General features: G+C 42.4%; 1 protein-coding gene across 1 annotated transcript in view; it reads right to left on the bottom strand.

Annotated features, from left to right (window-relative positions):
* LOC110537153 (zinc finger protein GLIS3) overlaps window positions 1–20,474 on the bottom strand; it is a 118,987-nt gene extending 98,513 nt beyond the window's left edge. The window contains exon 1 of the mRNA XM_090191970.1: window positions 20,154–20,474. Within this exon, the coding sequence (XP_090048096.1) occupies window positions 20,154–20,307 (154 nt within the window). The 5' untranslated portion in view covers window positions 20,308–20,474. The remainder of the gene's footprint in view (window positions 1–20,153) is intronic.
* Between the last annotated feature and the right edge of the window lie 312 nt (window positions 20,475–20,786).

Consider the following 20,786-nt stretch of genomic DNA (forward strand, 5'->3'; position numbering starts at 1 on the left):
GAAGGTATCTGTATCGCTCTCTTTTTAGTGGCTTCATCCTCGGTAGAGAGAGAAACAAAAGTGAGAACAGGATGATTGACTGAAGCTGAGTTGTGTGGCAGCCCAGACACTCTCCTGCTCTTCCTGTGCCAGGCCTGTGGTGTTGTGGGGGGCTTGTGTGTGTGTGTGTGTGTGTGTGTGTGTGTGTGTGTGTGTGTGTGTGTGTGTGTGTGTGTGTGTGTGTGTGTGTGTGTGTGTGTGTGTGTGTGTGTGTGCGTGCGTGTGGCAGTGGCGGTTGGGCCTGGGAGCTACTGGGAGCTAGTGTGGCTGAGGAGAGGCGGAGCAGACTGGAGTTGTTCACTCCAGTGCCTCTGCATGCTGAGGACAGCTGACACACGCTGGTATTAAGACAGACTCATCAACCGTCCACCGGTACAGAGAGCCTTTGGACAGCAGAGGAGATAAGGAGGGAAGGAGAGGAGATGAGGAGGGAAGGAGAGGGACATCCAAAAACTTGCCTGTCCCCACTGGATAGCTCACCTGTTCCTATAAAATGCAGCCAACTTTCCTCCCGCCCACATATGCATGAACTTTTACACCCCAAATGTACAAATCTGTAAACAGGCACACACAGACATTCACAGACACCCACAGACATGCACACACATTTTGTTCTTCTATCATCGAGGGAACCTAAAATGTATTCCTATTCAGAATCCTATTTTCCCTAAACCTTACCCTTAAAATAACCCTAAACTTAACCCGTAACCCTAACCCTAACCCTAACCCGTAACCCTAACCTAAACCTAACTCCTAAACCTTACCCTTACATTAACCCTAAACTTAACCCAAACCTAACTCCTAACCCTAACCAGTAATCCCCTTACAATAACCCTAAACTTAACCCGTAACCCTAACCCAAACCTAACTCCTAACTCTAACCAGTAATCCCCTTACACTTACCCTAATTCTAACCAAAACCCTAATTATATACCTAAACCTAACACCTGATCTTAAAATAGCCTTTGTCCTCATGGGGACGTGGGCAATGTCCCCACGAAGGATAATTTCCCCTGTTTTACTACCCTGGGTACTTTGGGGGATTTTAGGCCCCCACAAGGATAGAAAAACCAACACACACACGCACACACACACACACACACACACACACACACACACACACACACACACACACAGACCTTACCGGAACATTGGGGTAAGCCACTCAATAACTACCTTTGCTTACAGTATGGTCATTAGGTCCATATTTTTGCATGCAGTAGAATATTGCACTGACCGTGTGTCTTGACCACATGTATTGACCACATGTATTGACCATGTCTGTTGACCTGGAGTGCTGACTGCATGTGGTTTCCAGGTTGTGGTGCCACCATCGACTGTATAAGGGGACAGCAGGGCTGACAGCTTGGTTTTGTGCTACCCTGCACGAGCCTTGAGCACTACAGATGCCACCCCACTAGTGGATATGGGCAATGTGGCACAAAAGGTGGGACTTGATTGGTACCAGTTTTAAAAATGTCCATCTCTGGTACTTGTTTAATTGTATTAGTAATACTGTTATTAAGTGAAATAATACAATACAATTGACAACGCCGTGCCATGAGTAAAATATATTACATCAAAAGCTGATATGTAACTGTCAATTCTAGTGTGCCTCTCAGTCAAGGCCTTCGAGACACAGGTCTCTCTGTACTACCACACCATACCATGACATCCATTCAATGGATGTACTGTCATTCTTTGAATGTCACCCGACAAGTTTGTCTCTCCACAGACAAAGCAGCAGTCTTAGAAAAGCACAGTGCAGTCTGTTCGCAACAGACTAATAGACAGAGCACCACAGCAGCGCTAGTCCACAGGGGGATGCAGGAGTGCTATCACGCAGCTCAAGGTCATTGAGGTTTGCTGCATGCACAACATCACACCACCAAACACAACAAACAAGTAAAACATGGATTTCACTCCTCTCTTCCTCCCTTCCACCTCTTCTCTTCTCTTCTCCTGGGAGTCTGCAGAGTGAGCTGTTGGAAAAGGTGCCTTAGCGGTGAAGGTCACCTTTGATGGCTACGTCTAGTTCTACCTGCACTCCACTGGCGAACAGGAAATCCATCACCTGGCATCGCCATGGTAATAGACTCATTTTTTTCTGGCTGCTGCTGGTTGTCAGGGAGACCCACGAGGGATTGGTGAATAATTGACCCGGTGCCAGAGGGAACGTGGAGGTCAGCAGAGCCAATGACGATGAGGACACCCCTTAGACTCTGGTCTACCCACACTACCTCAAATACTGGGAGGTACAGAGGTCCTGTAGGGGAACAGGGGCAGTGACAATGAGCCAGGGAGTGAGACAGAGAAAGATCAAGAGACTAGAAAGAGAGTAAAGGAGAGCGTGCAAAGGATAGGTAGAGAGAAAGCAAAAGAGAGATAGGGAAACGGGGAGTGAGAGGGAGGGAAACGGGGAGTGAGAGATAGGGAAACGGGGAGTGAGAGGGAGGGAAACGGGGAGTGAGAGGGAGGGATGGGGAGATGAGGATGGCCTGACTGGAGAGGGATGTCACAAAGCCACCTTGACTGAATAATAATATTGACTATGGGACTGCAGAGATCAGAGAACTGTTTTGCATATTATTTATCTGACAAACAAGACCCAGACATTTTTCTCAGTGAGACACTTTGTGACTGATAAGGAGCCATCAGTGAGAGAGTTAATAATCTTATTCAATATGATATGTGGGCACAAAGAATTGGGTTCTGCCTGGGATATGCTAAATATAGTCCGATATGACGCAATCACATTCATTCCATAAATGTCCTAAATCATATTCATTCCCATATCTGTAAGTCCTCAACATGTTCTATTCAGAGTGTGCCCAAATTGTCCGAAGGAAGGATGACGTTATTACAACCCTAACAATATTCTGCTTATGAATAGTCATATATTCTATGTCTTTCATGACAGACAAAAAGGTGAGAAAGTATCTTGATGTCTATGACAGTAGCTATGTCACTAAAACATGCATGTTAACGGAGGTGGGGAGGGGACATAAAAGGAAAATGTTTCTGTATGTAAAAACAGAGCAGATTGTGTGGCGGTGTTCCCTTTAGACTGGTTCGTGTGTAGGATGTAGTGTGCAGGCTGCTCTTGCCCTGCAGCAGTGCTGCCTACAGGGCACAGGGTCCCTGCATCTACACATGTATATGAGCTCCCAGCCCTGGCACAGATACTGGGGATGGCACTAACCCATGAGGGAGCTGGCAGGCTCTCCAAAATGTCTGCCAGGGCCTTGGTGCCCTCCTTCTGTTTATGTGCCATACAATACCGTCCATTTAATTTTCCCTCCTCTTTTGAGGAGATATTGTCCGGTGTTCAGTTGAACAATCAAACCTATATCAGGCAGCACATGAATAAGTTCAAATGTTGGCACCTACAATAACTATGGTTGTAATCCAACAATTCCAAGATAGATGCAGTTACAACCAAAATGTCTGACACCTTGATAAAGTTGAGACAAAAATACAAATAATACAAATACTGAAGTATATTGTTATGATCCCAAAAAATTAGGAAATTAAATTATTTTATTCTAACGCAATTGCTCAGAGAAAAATTATTTTATTTAACAAGTAATATGTTTTTTCTCATGATTGGCATCCTTGTCTGCATCACTCCGGCACCCTCACACCCTTGCGAGGATAACTGCGCTGAGCCTTGTTCTTGAAAATTTTTTTTGTCACGATCGTTAGTATAGACGGACCAAGGCGCAGCGTACGTAGAGTTACACATTATTTATTAAAGAAAAAAACAAAACAATAAAGAATAAACTAAACCTGCCGACAATGCAGTCCGAACAGGCAACTAAACATAAACAATATCCCATAACCCACAGGTGGAAAAAATTTGAGACAACGATAACCAGCTGCCTCTAATTGGGAATCATACAAATCACCAACATAGAAAATCAAACCTAGAACCCCACATAGAAAATATAAACTAGAACAAAAATCCCTAGTCAAGCAAAATAGCCCCATAACATAAAAGATCCACCACCATATTTTAAAGTAGGTATGAGGTTCTTTTCTGTGTATGCATCCTTCTTTTAACACCAAACCCATCACTTGTGTGCGTGGCCAAAGAGCTCTATATTCAGGTTATCCCATTGAAAACATGTGGTTTGAATTGAAGAGGGCAGTCCAGAAGCACAGACAAGGGGTATACAGTATATTTTATTTGATTTTGGAGTGCTGCATCAGAGGACCTGGCCTAAAACACTTACATTCCTCCACAGATAAGTCACCCAATCAATACAAATGGCACCAGCTCATCAAAATGAAGTACACTGCTCAAAAAATAAAGGGAACACTAAAATAACACATCCTAGATCTGAATGAATGAAATGTTCTTATAAAAATACTTTTTTCTTTACATAGTTGAATGTGCTGACAAAAAAATCACACAAAAATGATGAATGGAAATCAAATTTATCAATCCATTGAGGTCTGGATTTGGAGTCATACTCAAAATTAAAGTGGAAAACCACACTACAGGCTGATCCAACTTTGATGTAATGTCCTTAAAACATGTCAAAATGAGGCTCAGTAGTGTGTGTGGCCTCCACGTGCCTGTTTGACCTCCCTACAACGCCTGGGCATGCTTCTGATGAGGTGGTGGATGGTCTCCTGAGGGATCTCCTCCCAGACCTGGACTAAAGCATCCGCCAACTCCTGGACAGTCTGTGGTGCAACGTGGCGTTGGTAGATGGAGCGAGACATGATGTCCCAGATGTGCTCAATTGGATTCAGGTCTGGGGAACGGGCGGGCCAGTCCATAGCATCAATGCCTTCCTCTTGCAGGAACTGCTGACACACTCCAGCCACATGAGGTCTAGCATTGTCTTGCATTAGGAGGAACCCAGTGCCAACCGCACCAGCATATGGTCTCACAAGGGGTCTGAGGATCTCATCTCGGTACCTAATGGCAGTCAGGCTACCTCTGGCAAGCACATGGAGGGCTGTGCGGCCCCCCAAAGAAATGCCACCCCACACCATGACTGACCCACCGCCAAACCGGTCATGCTGGAGGATGTTGCAGGCAGCAGAACGTTCTCCACGGCGTCTCCAGACTCTGTCACGTCTGTCACATGTGCTCAGTGTGAACCTGCTTTCATCTGTGAAGAGCACAGGGCACCAGTGGCGAATTTGCCAATCTTGGTGTTCTCTGGCAAATGCCAAACGTCCTGCACGGTGTTGGGCTGTAAGCACAACCCCCACCTGTGGATGTCGGGCCCTCATACCACCCTGTATGAGGGCTCGAGTCTGTTTCTGACCATTTGAGCAGACACATGCACATTTGTGGCCTGCTGGAGGTCATTTTGCAGGGCTCTGGCAGTGCTCCTCCTGCTCCTCCTTGCATAAAGGCGGAGGTAGCGGTCCTGCTGCTGGGTTGTTGCCCTCCTACGGCCTCCTCCACGTCTCCTGATGTACTGGCCTGTCTCCTGGTAGCGCCTCCATGCTCTGGACACTACGCTGACAGACACAGCAAACCTTCTTGCCACAGCTCGCATTGATGTGCCATCCTGGATGAGCTGCACTACCTGAGCCACTTGTGTGGGTTGTAGACTCCGTCTCATGTTACAACTAGAGTGAAAGCACCGCCAGCATTCAAAAGTGACCAAAACATCAGCCAGGAAGCATAGGAACTGAGAAGTGGTCTGTGGTCACCACCTGCAGAACCACTCCTTTATTGGGGGTGTCTTGCTAATTGCCTATAATTTCCACCTGTTGTCTATTCCATTTGCACAACAGCATGTGGAATTTATTGTCAATCAGTGTTGCTTCCTAAGTGGACAGTTTGATTTCACAGAAGTGTGATTGACTTGGAGTTTCATTGTTACATTGTTACATTGTTTAAGTGTTCCCTTTATTTTTTTGAACAGTGTATATTTTGGATTTCGTTCCAGCAATACGTTGCATTAAAACTAAAAGCAGATTTACCTAGTTCGGTGGAGACGCTCAGAACCTCAAAAGTTAACCAATCCTGTGAACGGGTTAGGCAACTCAGGTGTCTATACTTCAACAGCAAAGATAGATAAGACAGAAGTTTATGAAGTAGGGCCTTGTAAACAAAAAGGGAGTAATACAGAGATCTACAGGTCTTTAGCAAAGTCCAGTCAACATTTTGATACAGGATGCAGTGACCTGTCACCTGTCACCTGTAACAAAACTGTCACCTGTAACAAAACGAAGGGCACCATGGTAGATGGCATCCAAAGGTTTAAGAGTAGTAGCAGCTGCACTTTGATAAATAATATCACCATTATCAAGAACAGAATAATCTGCTTCCTACTGCTTAGAGAAAGGCACAATCTGTTTCTGTAGAATAAGCCAACTTTAAATCTTAGCTTAACCAGCTCATCTATAGTTTTTATAACGTCAAATCATTATCAATCATGAATGAATCAATCTAAGAATGTATATGAGGGCACACGTTCCATTGGAGATCCATCTAGTGAGTTAACATGTACTTCAGCTGAAACATTCTTGCGAGAGAATGAAAACAACATGTACTTAGTTTTGCCCGTATTAAGCACAAGTTTTAAATAAAAACTCTGACTGTAGTTTTGATGCAGACAGATTAACAGTCGGGGAAACAGCATACATAATAGTATCATCCGGATGTAGATGACATTTTATTTATTTTTTTACAGATTGACCAATAGTGTTTATATAAATTGTGAAGAGAACAGATCCCAAAATTGACCCCTGTGGTACACCTTTATGTACTTCAAGAAATTCAGACTTAACCCCATCAATCACAATAGCATGATATATGTCACTAAGATAATCATGAAACCATGAACAGGTGTAAGAGTTCAGGCATATCTAGGAAACTGTTTTCAATAAAATAGCATGATTAACAGTACCAAAAGCTTTTGACAGGTCCACAAACAAAGCAGCACATTTCATTTTAGTGTCTAAAACATTGACAAGATCATTAACAACTTAAGTGATTGATGTAATAGTGCTATGCCCAAACCCAGATTGGTTTACATTCAAAGCATATTCCACATTTGTACAAAGTTGCACATTTACCAAGGATTCAATAATCTTAAAAATGCGGTGTTCAGGCTTCAAAAGGGGAAATAATGATTAAGATCACTACTATCCCTGCCTTTATGTAGTGGCAGCACAACTACTCATTTCTCTACATTTGAAAAGTACAATGTTAAATAAAAAATGTGGGTTGTTGAGCCAAGAATGATGGGCGCTGCGCACTTAAGCAGACCAGGATCCAATCGGTCAGAACCCTGTGGATTTCTTGTTGTCTATTTCTAGCAAAGCATCCAGGACTAAAAGAAAAGCTTTGATTATAATTTCTCTGATCAGTCAGCAAGTTTTCCTTATTAGCATCCAGCCCAATATCATTGTGAAGAGGCTTAGAAGTTATTTCAATGAGATAGCCCGCTGAAATAAAATGGTGATTTAATGCATCAATGAGGGCATTTTTTTTTCCGTAATAAGGTCAGTGTCTGAATTAAATTGTTGTGGCAGAGAGGAGGAAGTGGAACCCTTCAGGGATTTGACAGTTTTCCAGAATTTAGCCATGTTCCAATTACAATCCAAAAGACATCCACATAATAATCAGATTTAGCCTTTCTGAATTGTCTTACACAATGATTCCTAGTTGCATAAAAAGGATTGGACCATTTTTGAAAACATTTTGCTTAAAATTACATACCCAAATCATTAATATAAAAAAATATAAAACATTTTACCCCTTTTTCTCCCCGATTTTGTGGTATCCAATTGGTAGTTACAGTCTTGTCTCATCGCTGCAACTTCCGTAAGGACTCAGGAGAGGCGAAGGTTGAGAGCCGTGCGTCCTCCGAAACACAACCCAACCAAGTCGCACTGCTTTGTGACACAATCCCCACTTAACCCGAAAGCCAGCCGCACCAATGTGTCGGAAGAAACATCATGCACCTGGCGACAGTGTCAGCGTGCAATGCGCCCGGCACGCCACAGCCACTAGTGTGCGATGGGAATAGGACATCCCTGCCAGCCAAACCCTCCCCTAACCCACACAATGCTGGGCCAATCGTGCACCGCCCCATTGGTCTCCCGATCGCGACCCAGTTCCTACATTTGAATATAAAAAACAAAACTACACTACATTGTATCTCTGGGTTCCTCAGGGTAATAAATCAGAGCAAGATTACTGAATGTAAGTACATTATTTAGCTTCTGAGGTGAATGTTACAAACCAGTTGCCATGATAAAAGTGTTTTGTTGTTGTGCACTATCCTCAAACAATAGCATGGTATTTTTTGTTGTTGTAATAGCTACTGTAAATTGGACACTGCAGTTAGATTAACAAGAATTGAAGCTTTCTGCCCATATAATACATGTCTATGTCCCAGAATTGGCTGTTGTTTACAATGGCACTATACATTATCACATATTGAGCAACAACCATCCCAGTTTAGGGACACTGATCCTGTAGAGGTTTAAAGCCTATGTTCCTGGCCTTGACCCAAGTATCATCTCTTTTATGAATGACTTCTGATCATTCCGGAGTGTACCAGGCCTTCAATCTACCTTTAACCCTTCATTTTTTGAAAGGAGCATGATTATTCACAATAGTATTGAAGACACCTGCAAAAAGGCTCAAAGCTAAATCAGGTTCAGGGATAGCTGAATTACAATCAAAGTCAGTGAATTAAATATAATGTCAAATAGCCTATTCACTGAAGTTTTTAAAGTTTCTCTTTGTGATGATATAAGGCTTATATTTTTGTATTCTCACATCTCTAACACAAACAACTGGGCAATAGTCACTAATGTATTGGGCGAAGACACCAGTAGAAACACATTTCTCTGGTGTATTTGTAAAACTAAGATCAATCAGAGTTGACATTGAAAGATCTCTATGGTTGGGCCGTGTAGGCTTAGTCACCAGCTGGGTTAGGTTTAGATCATTACACATGTATTTTAGATTGTCTGAGGTGTGCATTTCCCAATCATAATTTAGGTCACCCAGGATAATAACTTCTGATTTAGTAAAAGAATACAACGAACTAGTTAACTACTCGAGTGCACAAAGGTTAGTCGAGGGAGGACACTATATACCAGTTATTGATAAATTTTTACCCAGACAAAGGTATAAAGATAGTAGCAAAAAAATTGTCAAGGTAAATGGATTTCAGTAACTCCACCTCCTCTACCCTGTCTGTCAGCTCTGAACACATTATAACACTCAATATTAATATCAGAGTCCAGAATGTCTCCAGAGATCCAAGAACGCTATAGTCAATGAACAGCATTCTTACATAGGTATTCCTCTACTCCAGATGGGATAGCGCAATGTGTAGTTAGATGGTGATTGCATCTTCTGTGGATCTATTGGGGCAGTATGAACATTTAGGGGGGCTAGGGTGTCAGGTAAGGTGAAGGTGATAGGATCCTTAACTAGCCTGTCATGATGACAGAAGTGAGTGCTACAGGGCGATAGTCATTTAGTTCAGCTACTTTTGCTTTCTTGGGTACAGGAACAATGGTGGACATCTTGAAACAAGTGGGGAAATTGAATATGTCTGTAAACACTCCAGCCAGCTGGTCTGCGCATGCTCTGAGGACACGGCTAGGGAAGCCGTCTGGGCCGGAATGTCTTACGTCGGTCTCGGATAACGAGAGCTCTCAGTCCTTGGGAACGGGCCATGTTGGTGGCATTGTGTTATTCTCAAAGGGTATATAACAAAGTATTGAGATAAACTTTTGTTATTGACCAAATACTTATTTTCCACCATCATTTGCAAATACATTCATTAAAAATCCTAGAATGGGATTTTCTGGATTATTTTTCTCATTTTGTCTGTCATAGTTGAAGTGTACCTATGATGAAAATTACAGGCCTCTCTCATCTTTTTAAGTGGGAGAACTTGCACAATTGGTGACTGACTAAATACTTTTTTGCCCCACTGTAAATGAATAGCGTACGATCATAGATACAATTTGGCTACATAAGCCTACTGTACAAACATTTACTATAGCAAAATCACAAGAATGGCTTCAGATCAAAGTCTATGTTGAGACCGAAGGGAGCAAGAGTCTTTAAATTGAAGATCCAGGCAGGCTCTCGTTTTGACAATAAATTGTCGAGGTCCCCCCCTCTCCTAGGGAGGGTGACATGTTCGATGCCAATATAACGTAGAGACGAAATCGAGTGGTTTTCTTCCAAAAAGTGGGCCGCAACTTGGTAAGTAGAGTTTTTGCATCTAATGGTGCTCCGATGCTCCGAGATACGTACTTTTAATTTTCTCTTTGTTTTACACACATCATTTTTACCACAAGGACAAGTTATAAGATAAATAACTGCCTTAGTGGAGCATGTGATAACACCTTGGATTGGGATCTGTTTCCCTGTTTTGGGGTGTTTTGAAGGATCTACATTTATAAGTGCCATTGCATTGAGCACAGCCGTTACATTTGTAGTTTCCATCCAGTAGGGGTGCAAATAGACGCTGTGCAGGGAAATCTTGGGGAAAACTCGGAGGTTTCTGCTCTGCGAGAATTCCGCGAGGTTTCTGCCCCGCAGAATGGTCTAAGAACCCTCCCAATGTGTTCTCCAATCTCATAAAACATTTGAGAAAAAGTCTCAGTGTCGTTATCCTCGCAAGGGGAGGGTGCCAGAGTATTGAAAACGGGTGCCAATAATTTGAGATTATATTTTATTATTACTTACTAAAATCTCTTTCTCTGAGCAATTGTATTAGTATGAAATAATATAACTTCCCATTTTTTGGGGCATACAATATAGCTCAGTATTTGTATTATTTAGTTTATACAGTCTTTTTTTGCTCATCTTATTATTTTCGGTCATAACTGTACCTGAGACCCTTTCCAGTAAATATAACAATTGGGAGTGTAAAAGTGTTGGCGTACTGATAATTGTGTAGGAGTTGCAACTCTATTGTCGTCAAGGTTATTTGTCAACCAATTTCTTATCTAAGTCAGAGCAGCCACCTCTATCTTCGCATTTACATTCCTGCCGGCCTCTCTCTCAAAACCTCAGGTGTAATGCTTCAATGTGCACTCCAGCTAAGCTATTATTTAATTGGTCTATAAAGAGGGACAGTGAAAAAGTATGAGCCATGCAATGATAATGATATTAATACTGTAATAATGACTGAAGCGCTCTAAATGGCTCTTCTTGATTTCAGACAGTAGAGAGTGTTATTTATCAAGATTGCAACACAGCTTAGAACCAGCCGTGTTGTGGATATAAAAAATCCTCTCATTGGTTGATCTACAATAGCTTTCTCTGTTACTCCCCAAGGTGGAATGAACCAATTTATTATGATGTTTCTATGTTGTAGATGTATTTGATAAACTGCTGTTGCTAGGAATGCCCTTCGTGTGTGTCTGCTGTAATTAACACATTGAGCACAGCCTTGCACAGTGTTGTTTCTACATAACGTGTGAAATCGCCCTCGTAATAAAAACATTCCAGGAACGTAATTGATTGTGGTAACAAAACATTCTGTATCTAAAGCGTCACAGGAAATCAGGTGTAGGAGATGATAATGAAGTCATCTTACAGTAGATGATCAGAGGGTCTAAGGAAGAAGTGCTAATCATCTTTGGGCCTGGGAAAGGATTGTTCTACAGGCTGTGGGCTTTGCGACTGTTTATGTGCCCAAACCTCATGGATCAGATCTAAGCATCTCAAAGATGCACCACTACAGTGTGTGAGGAGGTGTGGATAAGGACAGATATCCTAATCCCTTCTCAACTTTTAGCCCCCACTCAACAATACAAGACACATACACCTACCTGTGTGTACATATGTATATCTTAATGACTGTTAATCAAAAACTTTCATCCATACTCCTTAGTAGCCAGTACCGTAGAAGATGGTGTTTGTGTGTATGTAACAGTACTCGTCTTGCGTTGTGTACAATCAGTCATCGACACGGAACTCCAACATGTAGCACCAGTCATGTAGCTTTATTCTGATAAGAACGACACAAAATTGCACGTCATGCAATGCACGTCTCACCATCCAAATCTGCACTCACGCACGCTGGTTTGGTGCTTGTTCACTGGGACAGTTACCAAAATAATACAATTACAATATAATATATTTAACAATGTACCTGATAAGAACGACACAAAATTGCACGTCATGCAATGCACGTCTCACCATCCAACTCTGCACTCACGCACTGTACAAAATATATGAACCCCCCCACCAGACACAGTAAGTTGCTAGCTAATACTGGCGGGAATTCTCTACAACAAAATGCACAACAAATATTCTCCAAAAACCGCTGCATCTTATCGAATAACATTTACAAACAATTTGATATAAATTGTACATTTAAATTATCACTTGAGAGTATACAAATCACTTTTGATGTACAGTGCTTTGCAACCAACAACTTACCGCTGGTTTGGTGCTTGTTCACTGGGACGATTCTAACTGGAACATCCCCCCTCGTAAGCAAGCTACGCAAACCAGCCAATAAGATGCCATGTTGAGTAGGTGAAGGCAAAACAAACTCAAACCAAAAACCCATTGGCTTAACAATAAAGTGGCAAGTGGAATCACCAATATAACCCTGTTACATGTACATGTATATATCTGACAGGAAGACCCTACACTGAGAGTGTGTATAAAGACAATGTCATGTGAATGTGTCTCAGGGAGACACCAGCTGTAGGGCTGATGCTGCCTCCTGAAACTGGGCTAAGCACTCACAGACAGCTTCTCACACAGCCTCTCTCACAGACAGACAAGACAGTGGAGACAGTGGAGATAGACTCTAAGACAATGGGCTGGGCCTCATCTCATCTCTGTGCTCCTCACACGGGACACAGGGATCTGGCACACTCAAACTTGGCCTGATCTTGAACGAGGCTTTATCAGGTTTGGCCACAAAGCCGATTAGTGGATTCCACGGGAGTCTTGTAGAACAGAGAGAGGCTGGCTGTCTTAGCTCACCTCCCATAGGAATCCACTGGCCGACAACTGCATACTGTACAGCTCTGTTTGTGAAAGAATAGGAATGTAAGGAAACAGAGAGAGAGATGGGGCCCTAAACAGAGAGTACACAGTGGCAGAATACCTGACCACTGTGACAGACCCAAAATTAAGGAAAGCTTTGACTATGTACAGACTCAGTGAGCAGCCTTGCATTGAGAAAGGCCGCAGTAGGCAGACATGGTTCTCAAGAGAAGACAGGCTATGTGCACACTGCCCACAAAATGAGGTGAAATCTGAGCTGCACTTCCTAACCTCTTGTCAAATGTATGACCATATTAGAGACACATATTTCCTTTAGATTACACAGACCCACAAAGAATTTGAAAACAAATCCAATTTTGATAAACTCCCATATCTACCTGGGTGAAATACCACAGCGTGCAATCACAGTAGCAAGATTTGTGACCTGTGGCCACGAGAAAAGGGCATTTATTTATATTTATTTATTTTCCCCTTTGTATTGTAAACTATTTACACATCGTTACAACACTGTATATATGTTTACCGTTCACTTTTTATTGTTTATTTCACCCATTTCACTTGCTAGAGTGAGAGAGAGAGAGAGAGAGAGAGAGAGAGAGAGAGAGAGAGGGGTAGAGAGAGAGAGAGAGAGAGAGAGAGAGAGAGAGAGAGAGAGAGAGAGAGAGAGAGAGAGAGAGAGAGAGAGAGAGAGACCAAGACCTCAAAGGAAGTGATTCCCAAATATTCCATAACAAAGCCATCGCCTACAGAGATATTAACCTAGAGAAGAGTCCCTCAAGCAAGCTGGTCCTGGGGCTCTGTTCACAAACAGACCCCACAGAGCCCCAGGACAGCAACACAATTAGACCCAACCAAATCATAAGAAAAGAAAAAGATAATCACTTGACAGAATTAACCCCCAAAAAAGCAACCTGGAATGCTATGGGAACGTAAAAAGAGCGTAAACAGTGGCAGATTACCTGACCACTGTGACTGACCCACAATTAAGGAAATCTTTGACTACACTCTTAGAAAAAAGGATTCCAAAAGGGTTCTGGGGCCGTCCCCATAAGAGAACCCTTTTTGGTTCCATGTAAAATTATTTTGGGTTCCATGTAGAACCCTCTCTGGAAAGGGTTCAACATGGAACAGAGGGGTTATTCAAAGGGTTTTCCAAAGGGGACAGCCGAAGAACCCTTTTTGATAGCACCTTTTTTTCTGAGTGTATGTACAGACTCAGTGAGCAATGCTATTGAGAGAGGCCGCTGTAGGCAGACCTGGCTCTCAAGAGAAGACAGGCTATATACAGTGCCTTGCGAAAGTATTCGGCCCCCTTGAACTTTGCGACCTTTTGCCACATTTCAGGCTTCAAACATAAAGATATAAAACTGTATTTTTTTGTGAAGAATCAACAACAAGTGGGACACAATCTTGAAGTGGAACGACGTTTATTGGATATTTCAAACTTTTTTAACAAATCAAAAACTGAAAAATTGGGCGTGCAAAATTATTCAGCCCCCTTAAGTTAATACTTTGTAGCGCCACCTTTTGCTGCGATTACAGCTGTAAGTCGCTTGGGGTATGTCTCTATCAGTTTTGCACATCGAGAGACTGACATTTTTTCCCATTCCTCCTTGCAAAACAGCTCGAGCTCAGTGAGGTTGGATGGAGAGCATTTGTGAACAGCAGTTTTCAGTTCTTTCCACAGATTCTCGATTGGATTCAGATCTGGACTTTGACTTGGCCATTCTAACACCTGGATATGTTTATTTTTGAACCATTCCATTGTAGATTTTGCTTTATGTTTTGGATCATTGTCTTGTTGGAAGACAAATCTCCGTCCCAGTCTCAGGTCTTTTGCAGACTCCATCAGGTTTTCTTCCAGAATGGTCCTGTATTTGGCTCCATCCATCTTCCCATCAATTTTAACCATCTTCCCTGTCCCTGCTGAAGAAAAGCAGGCCCAAACCATGATGCTGCCACCACCATGTTTGACAGTGGGGATGGTGTGTTCAGCTGTGTTTTACGCCAAACATAACGTTTTGCATTGTTGCCAAAAAGTTCAATTTTGGTTTCATCTGACCAGAGCACCTTCTTCCACATGTTTGGTGTGTCTCCCAGGTGTCTTGTGACAAACTTTAACCGACACTTTTTATGGATATCTTTAAGAAATGGCTTTCTTCTTGCCACTCTTCCATAAAGGCCAGATTTGTGCAATATACGACTGATTGTTGTCCTATGGACAGAGTCTCCCACCTCAGCTGTAGATCTCTGCAGTTCATCCAGAGTGATCATGGGCCTCTTGGCTGCATCTCTAATCAGTCTTCTCCTTGTATGAGCTGAAAGTTTAGAGGGACGGCCAGGTCTTGGTAGATTTGCAGTGGTCTGATACTCCTTCCATTTCAATATTATCGCTTGCACAGTGCTCCTTGGGATGTTTAAAGCTTGGGAAATCTTTTTGTATCCAAATCCGGCTTTGAACTTCTTCACAACAGTATCTCGGACCTGCCTGGTGTGTTCCTTGTTCTTCATGATGCTCTCTGCGCTTTTAACGGACCTCTGAGTCTATCACAGTGCAGGTGCATTTATACGGAGACTTGATTACACACAGGTGGATTGTATTTATCATCATTAGTCATTTAGGTCAACATTGGATCATTCAGAGATCCTCACTGAACTTCTGGAGAGAGTTTGCTGCACTGAAAGTAAAGGGGCTGAATAATTTTGCACGCCCAATTTTTCAGTTTTTGATTTGTTAAAAAAGTTTGAAACATCCAATAAATGTCGTTCAACTTCATGATTGTGTCCCACTTGTTGTTGATTCTTCACAAAAAATACAGTTTTATATCTTTATGTTTGAAGCCTGAAATGTGGCAAAAGGTCGCAAAGTTCAAGGGGGCCGAATAATTTCGCAAGGCACTGTATATAAGTCCTTGAGAACATTTGTTTCTGAGTGGCCAGATGACAGTTACATTACTAAATGCTAAAAGTAGACCTATGTATAAGAAGCATATGGTATATTCTTCAGAGTAATCATCAGCCTTTACGAGCATCTCCAAGATATTCAGAGCAATTCATAGCCCATATGTAGACCACAAACTCACTCCCCACTCTGATTTCCCAATGTCGCCTCAGCACCCTCGCAAAACTACACATAATGGTACTGGAAAATATATAATTCATTACTAAACTTTGTGACATTTTGTAAATATAATAATATATAATCATAAAATGCACATTTATTATGCATCTGGCTGTAGTTGTAACAGAAATGTTGGTTTCTCATATATGTAGGTGTTATTGGCCATCCATCGGTCTGAATGAATTGAAACATTAATTAATCATCTCTTTGACGTTTCCTTCATATTTTCCGATTCTCTCCATATCAGTTGGCAGGGAGCCTTTTTTTTTTGCCAGCGAGAGACTTAGTCTGTATCATACTCTCATGAAAAGAGATAGAGATATGGAAAAGGGAAAGATGATAGTAGATAAGAAAGATGAAAGGCGATAGGTATATGAGATGGAGGAAGTAGCCTGAGCGGGACAGAGACCTTAGTCAGGAAGTCTCATTTCTCATGATCACTCACAATCCCAAGAGATCAAATTACTCGCAGTATCAAATCAAATCACATTTTATTCGTCACATGCGCCGAATACAACAGGTGTAGTAGACCTTACAGTGAAATGCTGAATACAACAGGTGTAGGTAGACCTTACAGTGAAATGCTGAATACAACAGGTGTAGGTAGACCTTACAGTGAAATGCTGAATACAACAGGTGTAGGTAGACCTTACAGTGAAATGCTGAATACAACAGGTGTAGGTAGACCTTACAGTGAAATGCTGAATACAACAGGTGTAGGTAGACCTTACAGTGAAATGCTGAATACAACAGGTGTAGGTAGACCTTACAGTGAAATGCTGAATACAACAGGTGTAGGTAGACCTTACAGTGAAATGCTGAATACAACAGGTGTAGGTAGACCTTACAGTGAAATGCTGAATACAACAGGTGTAGGTAGACCTTACAGTGAAATGCTGAATACAACAGGTGTAGGTAGACCTTACAGTGAAATGCTGAATACAACAGGTGTAGGTAGACCTTACAGTGAAATGCTGAATACAACAGGTGTAGGTAGACCTTACAGTGAAATGCTGAATACAACAGGTGTAGGTAGACCTTACAGTGAAATGCTGAATACAACAGGTGTAGGTAGACCTTACAGTGAAATGCTGAATACAACAGGTGTAGGTAGACCTTACAGTGAAATGCTGAATACAACAGGTGTAGGTAGACCTTACAGTGAAATGCTGAATACAACAGGTGTAGTAGACCTTACAGTGAAATGCTGAATACAACAGGTGTAGTAGACCTTACAGTGAAATGCCAAATACAACAGGTGTAGTAGACCTTACAGTGAAATGCTGAATACAACAGGTGTAGGTAGACCTTACAGTGAAATGCTGAATACAACAGGTGTAGGTAGACCTTACAGTGAAATGCTGAATACAACAGGTGTAGGTAGACCTTACAGTGAAATGCTGAATACAACAGGTGTAGGTAGACCTTACAGTGAAATGCTGAATACAACAGGTGTAGTAGACCTTACAGTGAAATGCTGAATACAACAGGTGTAGTAGACCTTACAGTGAAATGCCAAATACAACAGGTGTAGGTAGACCTTACAGTGAAATGCTGAATACAACAGGTGTAGTAGACCTTACAGTGAAATGCTGAATACAACAGGTGTAGTAGACCTTACAGTGAAATGCTTACTTTACAAGCCCTTAATCAACAACGTAGTTCAACAAATAGAGTTAAGAAAATGTTTACTCAATCAACGAAAGTTGAAAAATGAAATCCAAAAGTATCGCAAGAAAATGACATAACAATAAGGAGAATTATATACAGGGGGTACCGGTACCGAGTTATCTCCCGGGTAGCCGAAGAGGTCTTCCAGCTATTTATATTTTTCCAATTGGCCTGGACCCATTTTGCTGACACGGAGCCCTGCCGATCCATCATGACTGGTCTGCCGACGTAATTGTCCGAGGAGGTTTCGACAGGCTTTTCCATTGCGACGTCACAGTAGACCCATCTGCTAGCACCGGCCCGCTAGCCCTGGCCCGCTAGCTTTCTGAATTGCCATGTCTCTAGCACGCCTAGCGTAGTAGCGACTTCCGAACAGCTCCCTGATCCACCTATTGCTCCCCATGATCACTCGGCTACACATGCCTCTCCCTAATGTTAATATGCCTTGTCTACTGCTGTTTAGGTTAGTTATTATTGTTTTATTTCACTGTAGAGCCCCCAGCCCCACCAAACAAGCTTTAGATAGCTCTTTTGTCCCACCGAGCCACATATGCAGAGCCCTCACCTGGCTTAACTGGTGCCTCCAGAGACACTACCGCTCTCACCGTCACTCAATGCCTAGGTTTACCTCCACTGTAGTCACATCCTACCATACCCTTGTCTGTTCATTATGCCCTGAATCTATTCCACCACGCCCAAAAATCTGCTCTTTTTCTTCTCTGTTCCCAATGCACTAGTCAACCAGTTCTTATAGCCTTTAGCCGTACCATTATCCTACTCCTCCTCTGTTCCTCCGGTGATGTAGAGGTTAACCCAGGCCCTGTAGCCCCCACCACCACACCTATTCCCAGGCCCCAGGCACTCTCATTTGTTGACTTCTGTTACCGTAAAAGCCTTGGTTTCATGCATGTTAACATCAGATTCCTCCTCCCTAAGTTTGCTTTATTCACTGCTTTAGGACACACCACCAACCCTGATGTCCTAGCCATGTCTGAATCCTGGTTTAGGAAGGCCACCAAAAACTCTGACATTTCCATCCCCAACTACAACATTTTCCGACAAGATAGAACCGTCAAAGGGGGCGGAGTTGCAATCTACTGCAGAGATAGAACTCTGCAGGCTGTCATACTATCCAGGTCTGTGCACAAACATTTCGAGCTTCTATTTTAAAAAATCCATCTTTCCAGAAAGTCTCTCACCGTTGCCGCTTATTATAGACTCCCCTCAGCACTCAGCTGTGCCCTGGACCCTTTTTCAACGGCTTCCCCGGCAAACAGGTCTGCACCCCCCACCACAGAAACTTGCCCAAGTCCCCGCCCCATTTCTCCTTCACCCAAATCCAGACAGTTGATGTTCAGAAAGAGCTGCAAAATCTAGATCCCTACAAAGCAGCTGGGCTAGACAATCTGGACCCTCTCTTTCTAAAAGTATCCACCAAAATTGTTGCAACACCTATTAAAAGCATGTTCAACCTCTCTTTTGTATCGTCTGAAGATCCCCAAAGATTGCAAAGCTGTTCAAAAGGGGGAGACACTCTAGACCCAAACTGTTATAGATCAATATCCATCCTGCCCTGCCTTTCTAAAATCTTCGAAAGCCAAGTTAATAAACAGATCACCGACCATCATAGTACCTTCTCCACTATGCAATCTGGTTTCCAAGCTGGTCGTGGGTGCACCTCAGCCACGCTCAAGGTCTTAAACAATATAATAACCGCCTTAACCGACAGTACTGTGCAACCGTCTTCGTCGACCTGGCCAAGGTTTTCGAGTCTGTCAATCACCGCATTCTTATTGGCAGACTCAATAGCCTTGGTTTCTCAAATGACTGCCTCGCCTGGTTCAACAAATACTTCTCAGATAGAGTTCAGTGTGTCAAATAGGAGGGCCTGTTGTCCGGACCTCTGGCAATCTCTATGGGGTGCCACTGCTACTCTGGACAGTTCTGAACTAGAATATGTGGACAACTACAAATACCTAGGTGTCTGGTTAGACTGTAAACTCTCCTTCCAGACTCACATTAAAACCTCTTAGAGACATGTGAGACGCTAGCGTCCCACCTAGTCAACAGGAAATGGAAGTGCGCAATGCCAAATGCTAATAGTACTCGATAAAACTCAAACTTTCATTAAAACACACATGCAGGGTACTGAATTAAAGCTACACTCGTGAATCTAGCCAACATGTCCGATTTTTAAAATGCTTTTCGGCAAAAGCATGAGAAGCTATTATCTGATAGCATGCAAAACCCCAAAATACCTGAAGGGGACGTAAACAAAATAATTAGCGTAGCCGGCGCTACACAAAACGCAGAAATAAAATATAAAACATTCATTACCTTTGACAAGCTTCTTTGTTGGCACTCCTATATGTCCCATAAACATCACAATTGGGTCTTTTTCCCGATTAAATCCGTCCATGTATACCCAAAATGTCAATTTATATAGCCCGTCTGATCCATCCAAAATCTCTGTTCCAAAACGCAACGTCATTTTTTAAAATTAAATAAGTTGCCTATATTCTTTGACAAAACACTTCAAACTACTTTTGTAACCCAACTTTAGGTATTTGTAAACGTTAGTAATCGATCAAATTGATCACTGGGCGATCTGTATTCAAAAGCAGCTACTCTAGAAAACGTTGTCCTTTCTCTCTCTCCCAAAAGTCTCTTCCTGTATACTGGATGAAAGGAAGGACCTACTTCTCATTCCACAAAGGATTTAAACCAATGAAAATGCCAGTACTGGCGACATCGTGTGGAAGTTGAAGAAACTGCAAGCTCACCGTTATATATTGTTGCTTGCAATAAACAATTCAGAGACTGGCGGATTAATACTTTTATGTGGTTTTTGTGACCAGGTTTTTTGGGGGATTTCGCTTGCTGTTCACGTTCTGTTATAGTCACAGACATTATTTAACCAGTTTTAGAAACTTCAGAGTGTTTTCTATCCACACATACTAATCCTATGCA

The sequence above is a fragment of the Oncorhynchus mykiss genome, chromosome 12, assembly GCF_057628025.1.
Source record: "Oncorhynchus mykiss isolate SJ-2025 chromosome 12, ASM5762802v1, whole genome shotgun sequence".
NCBI lineage: Eukaryota > Metazoa > Chordata > Actinopteri > Salmoniformes > Salmonidae > Oncorhynchus > Oncorhynchus mykiss.